General features: G+C 34.1%; 1 protein-coding gene across 1 annotated transcript in view; it reads left to right on the top strand.

Annotated features, from left to right (window-relative positions):
• Positions 1-1,113: 1,113 nt before the first annotated feature.
• LOC110456266 (protein jagged-1b-like) overlaps positions 1,114-15,004 on the top strand; it is a 148,699-nt gene continuing 134,808 nt past the window's right edge. Inside the window, exon 1 of the mRNA XM_021506884.1 lies at positions 1,114-2,329. Coding sequence (XP_021362559.1) covers positions 1,994-2,329 — 336 coding nt within the window. The 5' untranslated portion in view covers positions 1,114-1,993. The remainder of the gene's footprint in view (positions 2,330-15,004) is intronic.

The following is a 15,004-nucleotide window of genomic DNA, read 5'->3' as shown; positions in this document are numbered from 1 at the left end:
AAAGTGGAAATATTTCTATATTAATCTGAGCTAGGCCATGCACGTAGTTTCAGTTTAATTATCAAAGACTTCATTGTAACTGGGATGGGAATGATCTTACTCCGGTAGAATGTCTTGTGATGATTCAGGTTGTGTAAGAATGTATATAATATATTTTCAAGTGTAAAAAAGTATAATTTGTGTGTTAAATTAAATATTTACATAGATATTGAATTTAAAGAGCAGCTATTATATAGAAATGTTAATTAAAGTACGAGTGAGTAAACCAGCAGACTGACGACTCCGTGTGTCGTTTAGACAGGAGTATATAGGGGGAATCGGAACACGAGATACACTGTTTGGGGGATATAACAAAGAAAACACACTTCCAAACTTTTATTGAGTTGATAGTTGAGTTTACAGGTGTGAAATGTAGATGAGGAACGTAGTCTGAAAGTCAGCTTTAAGTGGTGGGCCGGTCGGGCGAGCGCCCTACCTGTGGCGGGCCGTGACAAATGACTTAAAGACTGACGCTAGAGAGTTTTCCCACGATCCTCACTCCACGTGTATGTAGAGCTGTCAACCCTATATATAACCAGCGTCTGTTTCGTCGCGAGACTCCTGCACCGTGCGCTTATTGGCAACACTTTGCTCAGTATGTACATTGTAATAAATACTATTAATTTAAACATGCATGTTTTCTACCTGTATTGCAACTTTAAGTATATTAGAATCTGTTCCATTTTTTATTATCTAATAAAAGTAAGATATTAATTCGTTTCGATTATGACGTGGGTTAACTGTTGCTTCACGTAATAAGATTTTTATACCTTATCGTCTGAACTATTTCCCTCTGTTACACGGTAAAAAGGCATCTTCTAAATGTTATTATAAGTTACTTTGTTCGGTAGCCCATCGCTTATATCAGTTAAATTCCTGCTCACAGAACTACTCATCAATGGGAAATTACCATACATATGAAACACAAGTCATAAAGGAGGTCAATAACTATATTTCAAATCCATTGTAAGCATATTTTGCTACTCGGCTGCAACAAAGACCCTGTGTAAAATCGAGTTTCTATAGAAAAGCACACTGGATTACTGCGAGGTACCTCTGGCATATACTACAGACGTAGTGACCGCGATCGACAATAATTTCTTAAAAACCTGTACAGGTTTGGTAGGTTGACCGGTAAAGGTGCTTAATCGATTTATATTAATACAGCGTCTTGTTAAAATACATAATATGCCTACAGGGTGCTATAGACAAGACGTCTACGTCTCGGGTCTGTCCTACACGAGCGGTCGCGTGAGTTGCGCGTGCCTACTGTTGACATGGAGCAGTACACTGCTATCTGTATCTGCCGCATCAGATTACCCCAGCCATTGGATGATACAGAGAGCGTGCCTCAGGATTCCACAACTTATACGATGATGCGTAGAGGTTAGGTGTTGTTTGAAAACTTGTGGAACCAAGTGTTGGGTAATAGTAATATAACAGCATCGTGTAGCTAACACATGCAAATGAACTAATTTGATTTGAAGAATCTATTGTGCTATGGGCACATGCTTGAGTGCGTGTCCGAGGTTCGCACGCCACTACGCCGACACCTGACCGATTGGCCTATAGTAGAAGACTTCGAAAACAGACAGCATTGCCCCTTTAATTTACAAGATAGGAGGACATGCGCAGTGTGTACCTGAGAGTAATAATAAGTTCCCACAGCGTGTACGATGGAGTAAAAAATTTGTGATCATCGCAAAAGATGCAAAAGGATTTAAATTATTTGTACCGTGGAAAATTTACTTCCCAGAAGGATGTTAATGGAGCCATTTTATGTAAATTTTAAGCGTACAGGATTTGCCAAGTTTTGTGTCTGTAGGAATGGTTTTTGGCGATTCCTTGGAATCTGTATGTGTGATTTTGCTCCGGAATGCTTCTCCAAGCCAGGTATGTTTAATGGTTAGCAGGGAGAGAATCTTCCCACGGTCACATTTTGGTAGGAAAAACTATGATCCTTTCCAGTTTATTGGTTTTTCTGGCAATCTTGGGAATTTCAACAGGTTCTGGTTACTTTGAAATTCAAATTACAACTATCCGGAATCCCAGAGGAGAGGTATTGGATGGAGAGTGTTGTGACGGGGAAAGGGATGCAGGCAATAAGTGTGTAGAAGAATGCGATACGTTCTTCCGTGTTTGTCTCAAGGAATATCAGAGCAGGGTCACGGTCGATGGCCACTGTACTTTTGGAAATGTTACAAGCCAGGTTTTTGGAGGAAATACCTTTACCTACCCTTTGGATAGTAGCCGAACCCGACTAACACTACCTTTTGAGTTTTCCTGGACGGTAAGTACTGGAAAGACACATTTATAATGTATTCATTATTTTGCCTAATTTTTATCGTTAAATTCATCCAAAAAATATTGTATGATAAAAGGCGTGTTTCTGAAGATAAATATAATATGTATGTTCTTCAAACTAACGCTGTGTTAAAGTCCGTAAGATTTAATTCTCGGAGAATGGGTCGTCTGCCTGGTGTGATTCAGTGGTCGTCAGATGAGGAACGTTTGCCATGCGTGGGAGATTTTCTCACGCTCTTCTGTTCAGGTGTATATACAACCAAACTGTTGTCTATTTACCCTATGGGCCAAATATATAGGTATCCTTTACATGTGATCTACTTGTTTTGCTTTCATTTAAAGATTACCTAAGAAAGATAACACGTTCCTGCATGTATCCTATCCATAATTCGTTGTACGAGAGAAAAATTGTAATATCGAAGAAACGGATATTATTTTCGTGAAAAAAACAAAAAAAAAATCTTGAAATGTTTAACTTTTTAAAGCTACGTTACAATGATAACGAGTTTTGGTATTACAATGAGAATAGGTGCTCCTTTAAGAGGACACAGCAGATGACTGGTAAAGTGGGGATCTCGACATTAAACAGGTATAGGCAGTGATGATGAGGTACATTTTTCACATACATTATAGATGATGCATTGTATTCTAATGACCTGATGGGTATTAAAATCTCATTACGGTGTCAAAAGGTGTGTGTGTGTTGTAGACTGGCAAAGACCAGGTATAATTTTGAGGAAGTCTCCTCCCTTCTTATAGTAAAACACGCGCATACGCGTGGATAAATTTCATTGATACATTTGCCAAGAATATGCCAACTTATTTCAAATGTGGCAGAAAAGCGTGTGTTTACATGAGCTTCTGGCGTGACTAAGTCGACCCAGTACGTTTCAAGGTATTGCTGAAGTTCTGGGAGATGAGAGAGGAAGATGTTGGTTAGTGATCAACGCATCATGCCGTCGTAAAGGACCGGTGATATATTCTCCCACGTAGGGAAATGAAAACGTTTTGATTTATGATGATGTGATGGAATGAAGTGTTAGTGTTGATGCGATAAACTGAGCCGTTTAAGGGTTGTCAATGGTTGTCACGTGTTGTCACCTCCTCGTGTTTTGAGATGTATCCAATAAATAGGCCTCGTCTCCTACCTTGTCAACTAAAGCCAACTATTTACCTAATTATTGTTCCGATCAAATACTGTTACGGTGTATCGCTTGCCCTATCATTTCATATGACTGTGGAGGTGATGGATACAGACATGTGTGAGGCAAATTACAAAGTCATTACCGGCAGTCGACATGCTCACGATGGCGGTCGCCGGAAGTTGGCACGCGGCGCCACCGGTTGACGGAAGTCACAAAATTGGACTGTCAATACGCTTGAGTTGCTCCCAAAGAGTTTAACGATTCCACATCACGTATTCAATGGACGCTTTTGAATTCAATACACCATGTCTATTCAACGCATAGTGATAGACAAACACTACAACACATGCTTCAAGTTTATCGAAACACGACTTCTCACATCTGTCGGAAATGGAAAAGCAAATCGTTTCCTAATCCACAAGAAGTCCACACCTAACATGAAACATACTGCTATGGCTTATTTTCAGCATATTGAAAACAAGTAAACGATCAATTTATACAATAAAAGTAAAATGAATTGTATTAATTGTGTAATCATATACAATGCACAGGGACTTTTTGTTATATATAAAATATATAATAACAGTGGAAACTCGTATTGCGAATTAGTGTTAACATGTACATGTAAAATGTCTGTGTGATAGGCAATGTATACGGAAGTGTAATTATGTATGAAAAATGTAAAGTCTTTAATATCACATTGGAATAGTGCATACTTGAATATAACTACATGTATGTTATTGGTTATGGATGAAAAGTGTATATTTAAGTTATAACATGTGTACTTATGATATATGCACTTTCGGTATTAATTTTTATTTGGAAACATATGCACAAATATAAAACAATATCACAGCGTAAACACATACGGACGAGACATATATACACCAAGCTGATATAAACAAAAGGAATATAGTTATATTATTTACTAATTCCAATACAAGTGGACAGTTGTAGCCCCGGTTACAGTTAAGTTTATAAGTGAGACAGCTGGTGTGACAGTTAAGTTTATAAGTGAGACAGACGGTGTTACAGTTAAGGTTATAAGTGAGACAGATGGTGTTACAGTTAAGGTTATAAGTGAGACAGACGGTGTTACAGTTAAGGTTATAAGTGAGACAGATGGTGTGACAGTTAAGGTTATAAGTGAGACAGACGGTGTTACAGTTAAGGTAATAAGTGAGACAGACGGTGTTACAGTTAAGGTTAAAGTGAGACAGCTGGTGTTACAGTTAAGGTTATAAGTGAGACAGAGGGTGTTACAGTTAAGGTTATAAGTGAGACAGAGGGTGTTACAGTTAAGGTTACCATTATTTAGCCCAATATCCTCTCTAGTTACCAGGATCCATCTGAACCATCATCTAGCCCAATATCCTCTCTAGTTAACAGTCTCCATCTGTACCATTATCTAGCCCAATATCCTCTCTAGTTACCAGGATCCATCTGAACCATCATCTAGCCCAATATCCTCTCTAGTTAACAGTCTCATCTGTACCATTATCTAGCCCAATATTCTCTCCAGTAACCAGTCTCCATCTGTATCATTATCTAGCCCAAAATTCTCTCCAGTAACCAGTCTCCATCTGTACCATTGTCTAGCCCAATATCCTCTCCAGTAACCAGTCTCCATCTGTACCATTATCTAGCCCAATATTCTCTCTAGTTACCAGTCTCCATCTGTACCATTATCTAGCCCAATATTCTCTCCAGTAACCAGTCTCCATCTGTACCATTATCTAGCCCAATATCCTCTCCAGTAACCAGGATCCATCTGAACCATTATCTAGCCCAATATCCTCTCTAGTTACCAGTCTCCATCTGTACCATTATCTAGCCCAATATCCTCTCCAGTAACCAGGATCCATCTGTACCATTATCTAGCCCAATATCCTCTCTAGTAACCAGGATCCATCTGAACCATTATCTAGCCCAATATCCTCTCTAGTAACCAGGATCCATCTGTACCATTATCTAGCCCATACTGTAGCCCTGAACGTGGACAATGTATACTAAATGGTAATATTGACAATGCATGATATGCTGAAATGTTGTACAGTGACAGTGTATTATATTATTAGCTGTATCTGTCGCTGTAATCTTCATCGTTGTAAGCTTTTTAGCTTTTGATAATGTCTTGATTGTATTTCATTAATTATTTATAATGTCCAACCGGTTGCGCATAAAATGACAAAAGTCCATTATTTACACATTGTATATACTTCAGTCCTGTACAGTGTTTTATAGTATTAAATACAATGTAATTTAGACGTATACAGTGACATAGTCTCCTATCTTTAACTTGTACAGTGAAGGTGCGTTTGCCTCTATACTTAAATCCTGTACAATGACAAGGTATTCAGAATAAAGTAAATGTAATAAAATGGGTCCTTCAGTAACTTGTTCAATCACAACCGCTGGTGTTCTTCCCATTAAACATAGCAGTCATTGTTATTCAACTAGCATATGATTTCACACGACCTGATAGCCTACCACATCGCGCAGGTATACGAGTTTAAATACCGTTTGCTACATGTTTTGCAATGATAATTAAGGACAAATTGACTTGAAAATAGCGCCGGAGATCAATTTGAGTTTTGGTGGATCGCGTTCCCACGCTTAGAGTGTTTTATTTACATTACTGGTTTCTGACAAGGAACGACTCCGACAATCTGTGGTCCCTGTCCTATCGCTAGCAGTAAGCTGTTAGGACGAATATACACTAACCACCAGCCTATACCCTTATCTCCTTTATCAGCCCATAATACATAGCCCATTTTCCGTTCTATTGAAGAACAGACTCATTCCGAAATCCAAATAATAATTCATATTCTATACGACGGATCAAGTTCGTTGTCAGCTTCGTTTTAATGTATTATGGTACACCTAGGACAGGTAATAAACGTTTCTTTTCTGTACGCATAGATAATATATTAGATGTTATTTGTAATGAAATAAGCGTTTCTCTGTAAAGTAGATACATGTAATATAATAAACGATTCTGTGTACATACAGGTAATATAATAAACGATTCTGTGTACACAGAATCGTTTATTATATTATCTGTATGTACACATAATCGTTTATTATATTACCTGTATGTACACAAAATCGTTTATTATATTACCTTTATGAACCCAGATTCGTTTATTATATTATCTGTATGTACACAGATTCGTTTATTATATTATCTGTATGTACACAGATTCGTTTATTATATTATCTGTATGTACACATAATCGTTTATTATATTATCTGTATGTACACAGATTCGTTTATTATATTATCTGTATGTACACATAATCGTTTATTATATTATCTGTATGTACACAGATTCGTTTATTATATTATCTGTATGTACACATAATCGTTTATTATATTACCTGTATGTACACAAAATCGTTTATTATATTACCTGTATGTACACTGATATTACTAACCATATACAATGTTGATATTAATATCAACATTGTATATGGTTAGTAATATCAGTGTACATACAGGTAATATAATAAACGATTATGTGTACATACAGGTAATATAATAAACAATTCTGTGTACACACAGGTAATATAATAAACGATTCTGTGTACAGACAGGTAATATAATAAACGATTCTGTGTACATACAGGTAATATAAGAAACGATTCTGTGTACATACAGATAATATAATAAACGATTCTATGTACATGCAGGTAATATAATAAACGATTCTATGTACATACAGATAATATAATCAACGATTCTGTGTACATACAGGGAATAAAATAAACGATTCTGTGTACCTACAGATAATATAATAAACTATTCTGTGTACATACAGGTAATATAAGAAACGATTATGTGTACATACAGATAATACAATAAACGATTCTGTGTACATACAGGAAATATAATAAACGATTCTGTGTACAGACAGGTAATATAATAAACGTTTCTGTGTACATACAGGTAATATAAGAAACGATTATGTGTACATACAGATAATATAATAAACGATTCTATGTGCATACAGGTAATATAATAAACGATTCTGTGTACATACAGGTAATAAAATAAACGATTCTGTGTACATACAGGTAATATAATAAACGATTCTGTGTACATACAGGTAATATAATAAACGATTCTATGTAAATACAGATAATATAATAAACGATTCTATGTACATACAGATAATATAATAAACGATTCTGTGTACATACAGGTAATATAATGAACGATTCTATGTACATACAGATAATATAATAAACGATTCTGTGTACATACAGGTAATATAATAAACGATTCTATGTACATACAGATAATATAATGAACGATTCTACGTACATATAGATAATATAATAGTTGTGGGGGGTTTTCTGGGAAAATCTTAATGTTATAAACTTTTTGTTCTGTACACAAATATAATATGATTTACTTTTTGTATAGACAATAGAAAGACAAGTTTAAAACAACAAGTGTTACTTACCTATAGACAGCATACTAAACGTTTTTGCGTACACATAGAGCATAGAAATATTATCTTATTTTTGTACACTAAGACAATATTTATTCATTCATACGTTTTTCCTATTCACAATAACAATATATTAAACACTTTATAAAGATGGAATGATATACGTTTTTTTTGTACAATTAGATAATAATAAACGTATAATGTACATAAAGATAATATAATGAAAGCTTTATATGTACTCAAGATAATATAAAAAGAGTTTTTTATGCGCCAATGTATATTTTTTTATAAATGTCTCAGGTAAACTTTTAATATTATAAACGTTGGTATGTTCACCAACATAAGAAAATAGATGTTTTTCGGTACACGTAGATAATATAACAAATCTGTTATAAGCCATTCTTTGTATATGATTTGCTAGAAAGGAAATTGTGTTGTTTGAACAGTAATACGGGTTGTATCCGATTTTAGCTATGTGTAAATAGCACAGGCTTGTGAAAGGAATAATGTGGGTCTTTTTCAGCTTCAAGTGGGTTCTAAGTAACCAAAATCTATTTGCCAGTGGCTTTGTGCTCAAACATACTGCCAGTATAATGTTCGTGTATACCTAATCTTATTTCTTTTTATGGAAATTAAATAAGAACGATGCAGAATGGACTTTCAACTTGAAAATCCTTATTGTTAAAGGAAAGTGAAGACTAAGGTAAAGAACTGTAAAACTCCCCTTATTTATATCTATGATATAATTACAATGCTGCACCAATTATGTTTAAAATAGTATATAGCGTGTCTATATGATATAGATAACACACTCTTTCAAGAAATTTTATTTTGAGATGATCATGATTATTTTATTTCGATATGATTTATTCAGTTTCATATATAATTATGATAACATTATTATGATATCCATTATGAAATGAATATGTTGATATGAAGTCGGAATAATAGTTGTACACCGTCGCCTGTTACTGCCGTACGCGGTGTGTATTGGAGGTAACCGGAACAGCTGTAGTTTGGCACGAGACTGTACGTAATCGAGATTTTGCAGGCTGTATAAAACATTAGCTGATAAAGCGCAGATTTAATATTCAAAGTGAGGGTAATGCATTGTCACGTGGTTTTCATTATCATACCAGAAGATCGTACGAGTGAGGGCTTGTAGAAGAATTGGGATATTATCTCCAAATCGTATCTGTCTTAGATGTTGGAACATTTGTAATATTATCTTAATTTCCCTCGGAGATTAGGAGATATGATTTCGTTACTCTATGCAATAAATTGAATCAATCAATCAGTGTGCATAATGAAACAAAAAGCGGTATTTCTATTGGTAGTTAGGCCACCAGAGGACAGCCACCTAATATAGGGAACACCTACTAGACGATCTACTACTGGGGTAAGCGTGTAGTCTCCGAGACACGTACTACTAATTACACGTGTAGTAGCTATAGGTACTAGGCCCACGACGTAAAGTAGACATATCTATCATAGTAAGTAGCGTCAATACGGAAAGCATTAGATTTAGTAGTATCAATAAAATATATATCAAAGGTATTGGCATTAACATTGTACATGTATACAATGTGTTTATTAATATCAACATTGTATATGGTTAGTAATATCAATATTGTATATATTATTGTTAGTAATATCAACATTGTATATGGTTAGTAATATCAATTTTGTTTATATTATGGTTAGTAATACCAACATTGTATATGGTTAGTAATATCAACATTGTATATGTTATGGTTAGTAATATCAACATTGTATATGGTTAGTAATATCAATATTGTAAATATTATTGTTAGTAATCTCAACATTGTATATGGTTAGTAATATCAACATTGAATATATTATGGTTAGTAATATCAACATTGGATATATTATGGTTAGTAATATCAACATTGTATATGTTATGGTTAGTAATACCAACATTGTATATGGTTAGTAATTTCAACATTGGATATATTATGGTTAGTAATATCAACATTGTATATTATAGTTAGTAATACCAACATTGTATATATAATGGTTAGTAATACAAAAATTGTATATGGTTAGTAATATCAACATTTTATAATCAACATTGTATATATTATGGTAAGTAATACCAACATTGTATATGGTTAGTAATATCAACATTGTATATATTAGGGTTAGTAATATCAACATTGTATATATTTTGGTTAGTAATATCAACATTGTATATATTATGGTTAGTAATATCAACATTGTATATTATAGTTAGTAATACCAACATTGTATATGGTTAGTAATATCAACATTGTATATATTATGGTTAGTAATACCAACATTGTATATATTATGGTTAGTAATATCAACATTTTATATGTTATGGTTAGTAATATCAACATTGTGTATGATTAGTAATATCAACATTGTATATTGTTAGTAATATCAACATTGTATATATAATGGTTAGTAATACAAACATTGTATATGGTTAGTAATACCAACATTGTATATATTATGGTTAGTAATATTAACATTGTATATATTATGGTTAGTAATATCAACATTGTATATATTATGGTTAGTAATACCAATATTGTATATATTATGGTTAGTAATATCAACATTGTATATTATAGTTAGTAATACCAACATTGTATATGGTTAGTAATATCAACATGGTATATGGTTAGTAATATCAACATTGTATATATTATTGTTAGTAATACCAACATTGTATATATTATGGTTAGTAATACCATCATTGTATATGGTTAGTAATACCAACATTGTATATATTATGGTTAGTAATATCAACATTGTATATATTATTGTTAGTAATACCAACATTGTATATATTATGGTTAGTAATACCAATATTGTATATATTATGGTTAGTAATATCAACATTTTATATGTTATGGTTAGTAATATCAACATTGTGTATGGGTAGTAATATCAACATTGTATATGGTTTGTAATATCAACATTGTATATATAACGGTTAGTAATACAAACATTGTATATGGTTAGTAATATCAACCTTGTATATGGTTAGTAATATCAACATTGTATATGGTTAGAAATATCAACATTGTATATGGTTAGTAATATCAACATTGAATATATTATGGTTAGTAATACCAACATTGTATATGGTTAGTAATATCAACATTGAATATATTATGGTTAGTAATACCAACATTGTATATAGTTAGTAATACCAACATTGTATATATTATGGTTAGTAATACCAATATTGTATATATTATGGTTAGTAATACCAACATTGTATATATTATGGTTAGTAATATTAACATTGTATATGTTATGGTTAGTAATATCAACATTGTATATATTATTGTTAGTAATACCAACATTGTATATATTATGGTTAGTAATACCAATATTGTATATATTATGGTTAGTAATACCAACATTGTATATATTATGGTTAGTAATACCAATATTGTATATATTATGGTTAGTAATATCAACATTGTATATTATAGTTAGTAATACCAACATTGTATATGGTTAGTAATTTCAACATTGTATATATTATGGTTAGTAATATCAACATTGTATATGTTATGGTTAGTTATATCAACATTGTATATATTATGGTTAGTAATACCAATATTGTATATATTATGGTTAGTAATATCAACATTGTATATGCTATGGTTAGTAATATCAACATTGTGTATGGTTAGTAATATCAACATTTTATATGGTTAGTAATATCAACATTGTATATATAATGGTAAGTAATAAAAACATTGTATAGTTATATCAACATTGTATATATATATATAATGGTTAGTAATACAAAAATTGTATATGGTTAGTAATATCAACATTGTATATGCTTAGTAATATCAACATTGTATATGGTTAGTAATATCAACATTGTATATGGTTAGTTATATCAACATTGTATATATTATGGTTAGTAATATCAACATTGTATATGTTATGGTTAGTAATATCAACATTGTGTATGGTTAGTAATATCAACATTGTATATGGTTAGTAATATCAACATTGTATATATAATGGTAAGTAATACAAACATTGTATATGCTTAGTAATATCAACATTGTATATATAATGGTTAGTAATACAAAAATTGTATATGGTTAGTAATATCAACATTGTATATATTATGGTTAGTAATACCAGCATTGTATATATTATGGTTAGTAATACCAGCATTGTATATATTATGGTTAGTAATACCAGCATTGTATATATTATGGTTAGTAATACCAGCATTGTATATATTATGGTTAGTAATACCAGCATTGTATATATTATGGTTAGTAATACCAACATTGTATATGGTTAGTAATACCAACATTGTATATATTATGGTTAGTAATATCAACATTGTGTATGGTTGGTAATATCAACATTGTATATGGTTAGTAATATCAACATTGTATATGGTTAGTAATATCAACATTGTACATGTATATATATTAGGGTTAGTATTATCAACATTGTACATATATTAGGGTTAGTAATATCAACATTGTATATGGTTAATAATATCAACATTGTATATATTATTGTTAGTATTATCAACATTGTATATATATTAGGGTTAGTATTATCAACTTTGTATATATTATGGTTAGTATTTACAGTATTAGGGTTAACTGTATTAACACCGTCGATATTTGGGTCAGTGATATACAGTATAAGTAGTATAGATGTCAGATGTTGTCAGAGTCGCGTAAGTACATGTAGTACTAATAAGATACATGATAGGCTTAGCGGTATCAATTTAGTTTATATCAGAAATAGAAGTACCAATAAGATAATGGGTACGGGTGTTATAATTAGGAGTATTAGTAGTAATTAATTTGATAGTATTAATATATGTAAAGTTTAGTAGTATCATTTCAATCGGTGTTAGAATATCAATAAAATATGCACTATTAATATCTATAAAGTAGATATTCGGATAAGTAGGGTCGAATTAGTTAGATGGTTGTTAGTTGGCCTGTGCTCCTGAGGCTGCTGTTATCTTCAATTGACCGGGTATTGTAAGCTATGCTGCCTGTGATATGTACACGTTCACGTTATCAAAATCCCTGTTCCTTGTGGTGTTGAGACCGCGGTCTCCCTCGAATAGAAGGTATTTGAGTCCTTAGATTAGACTCTGCAGTGATCCCTGAGTGGTCGGGTACAGGACGTGTGGGCCGTGTGAAATCTATCCGATTACAGAAGCTTCCCAGGCCCGCGATCACCCCTGATTTAGCATGTGCTGGCGACAATAACGTGGTACTCTATACCTACAATTAAAGTGAACAACATCGAGGCCGTATCATCGTGTTGACACATTTATACAGGTGTAATACTGCCAACTCCAAAACATAAATACCATCTAACATCTCAACTATCTTAGAGTTTGTAAACCCAACTCGTAATACCGCTTATGTACTCAAGTAGCATGACACGTTATAAGGTGCCGTACATCGTAGTAATTTGAACGTCTCGTGACAATAGAAGAGTGAAGTCACAATACACCTTACTTAGCGTAGTATGTATAGCATTAAGATATAATTAAAGATATCGAAGTCCGGTACAGACGCTATGACAACTGTGAGAAAGTTAGTCTCGCAGTCAGAACCGTGACCATCTCATACAGACGGTAGCACGGGCACACGCACGTGTTGTGACCGGCAAACATGGGGAATTGGGAGAGAACGGCGCTCAAGATAATGGTAACAACAAAACCTCAGAGATAGGAATAAACACCGACATAAGGCCTATTATATTACCAACCGTCTTGACCGATTGGTCTTTGATGTAATTGTTCGACATTGAACCTAGTTACTGCATAATGAACAGTCAAATTAGATAAAGGAAATTATTATCAAATATAATTTGTCTGAATTGCCATAGAACAAAAGGTTTACGCACTTCAGTAGTAAAAATAATAGACGAATGGTTAGATAGTTTAAAAAGTGAGGATGCCAAGAGCATCTTTGGCAGCATGGCACGAGACAGTTACATATATCCCGGAAAGTACACGCGCGGTAACATACAGGAAGTAAACCATACAGCAACAGCAAGGTATAGACCTATGTCAAGAGTAATATACACAGCAGAGATATGACATTCAAACGATAAATATTACAGAAAATAGATGACGAGATAAAGTGACGGATGAGAGGGTGCATGGGAAAGTGCGCTAGTAATGTTAAAGGGCGCCACGGTGAGTGAATCCGGACTGCAATGTGTGTAACGCAGACAACAATAACACCACCATGCGTGTATACATACGGGTGCACTTAATTGCAACCGATGCATCATGTTAATTATAAAGCTATCTACGGTAAAATATCTACAACGCCGCATACATATTCCCACACGTCATTGTCAGTGTCATATCTTGTCTCGCACGTCGTTCCGGTGGGGCAACACGGCGTACATGTGGGCAATACTGCGTACCTATGGGGCAACACGGCGTAGCGATAGGGCAACACTGCGTACCTATGGGGCAACACGGCGTAGCGATAGGGGAACACTGCGTACCTATGGGGCAACACGACATACATGTGGGCAACACTGCGTACCTATGGGGTAACACGACATACATGTGGGGCAACACGGCGTAGCGATAGGGCAACACTGCGTACCTATGGGGCAACACGGCGTAGCGATAGGGCAACACTGCGTACCTATGGTGCAACACGACATACATGTGGGCAACACGGCGTACCGGTGGGTCAACACTGTGTACCTATGGGGCAACACGACAAACATGTGGAACAACACGGTGTACATATGAGGCAACACTACATACATGCGGGGCAACACGGCGTACAGGTGGGTCAACACTGTGTACCTATGGGGCAACACGACAAACAGGTGGAGCAACACGGTGGACCTATGGGGCAACACGACATACGTGTGGGGCAACACGCCATACCGGAGGGTCAACACGGCGTACCGGTCGGGCAACACTGCGTACATGTGGGGCAACACGACATACGTATTGAGCACCATGGCGTTCATGTGAGGTAATGTACAGCTATAGTATGAGGTTGAGGGATATAGCAAGTTT

The sequence above is a fragment of the Mizuhopecten yessoensis genome, unplaced genomic scaffold (assembly GCF_002113885.1).
Source record: "Mizuhopecten yessoensis strain PY_sf001 unplaced genomic scaffold, ASM211388v2 scaffold8605, whole genome shotgun sequence".
NCBI classification, from domain to species: Eukaryota; Metazoa; Mollusca; class Bivalvia; order Pectinida; family Pectinidae; genus Mizuhopecten; species Mizuhopecten yessoensis.
Note: the sequence above shows the minus strand (reverse complement) of the source record. Positions and strands in the feature narration are given on the sequence as shown.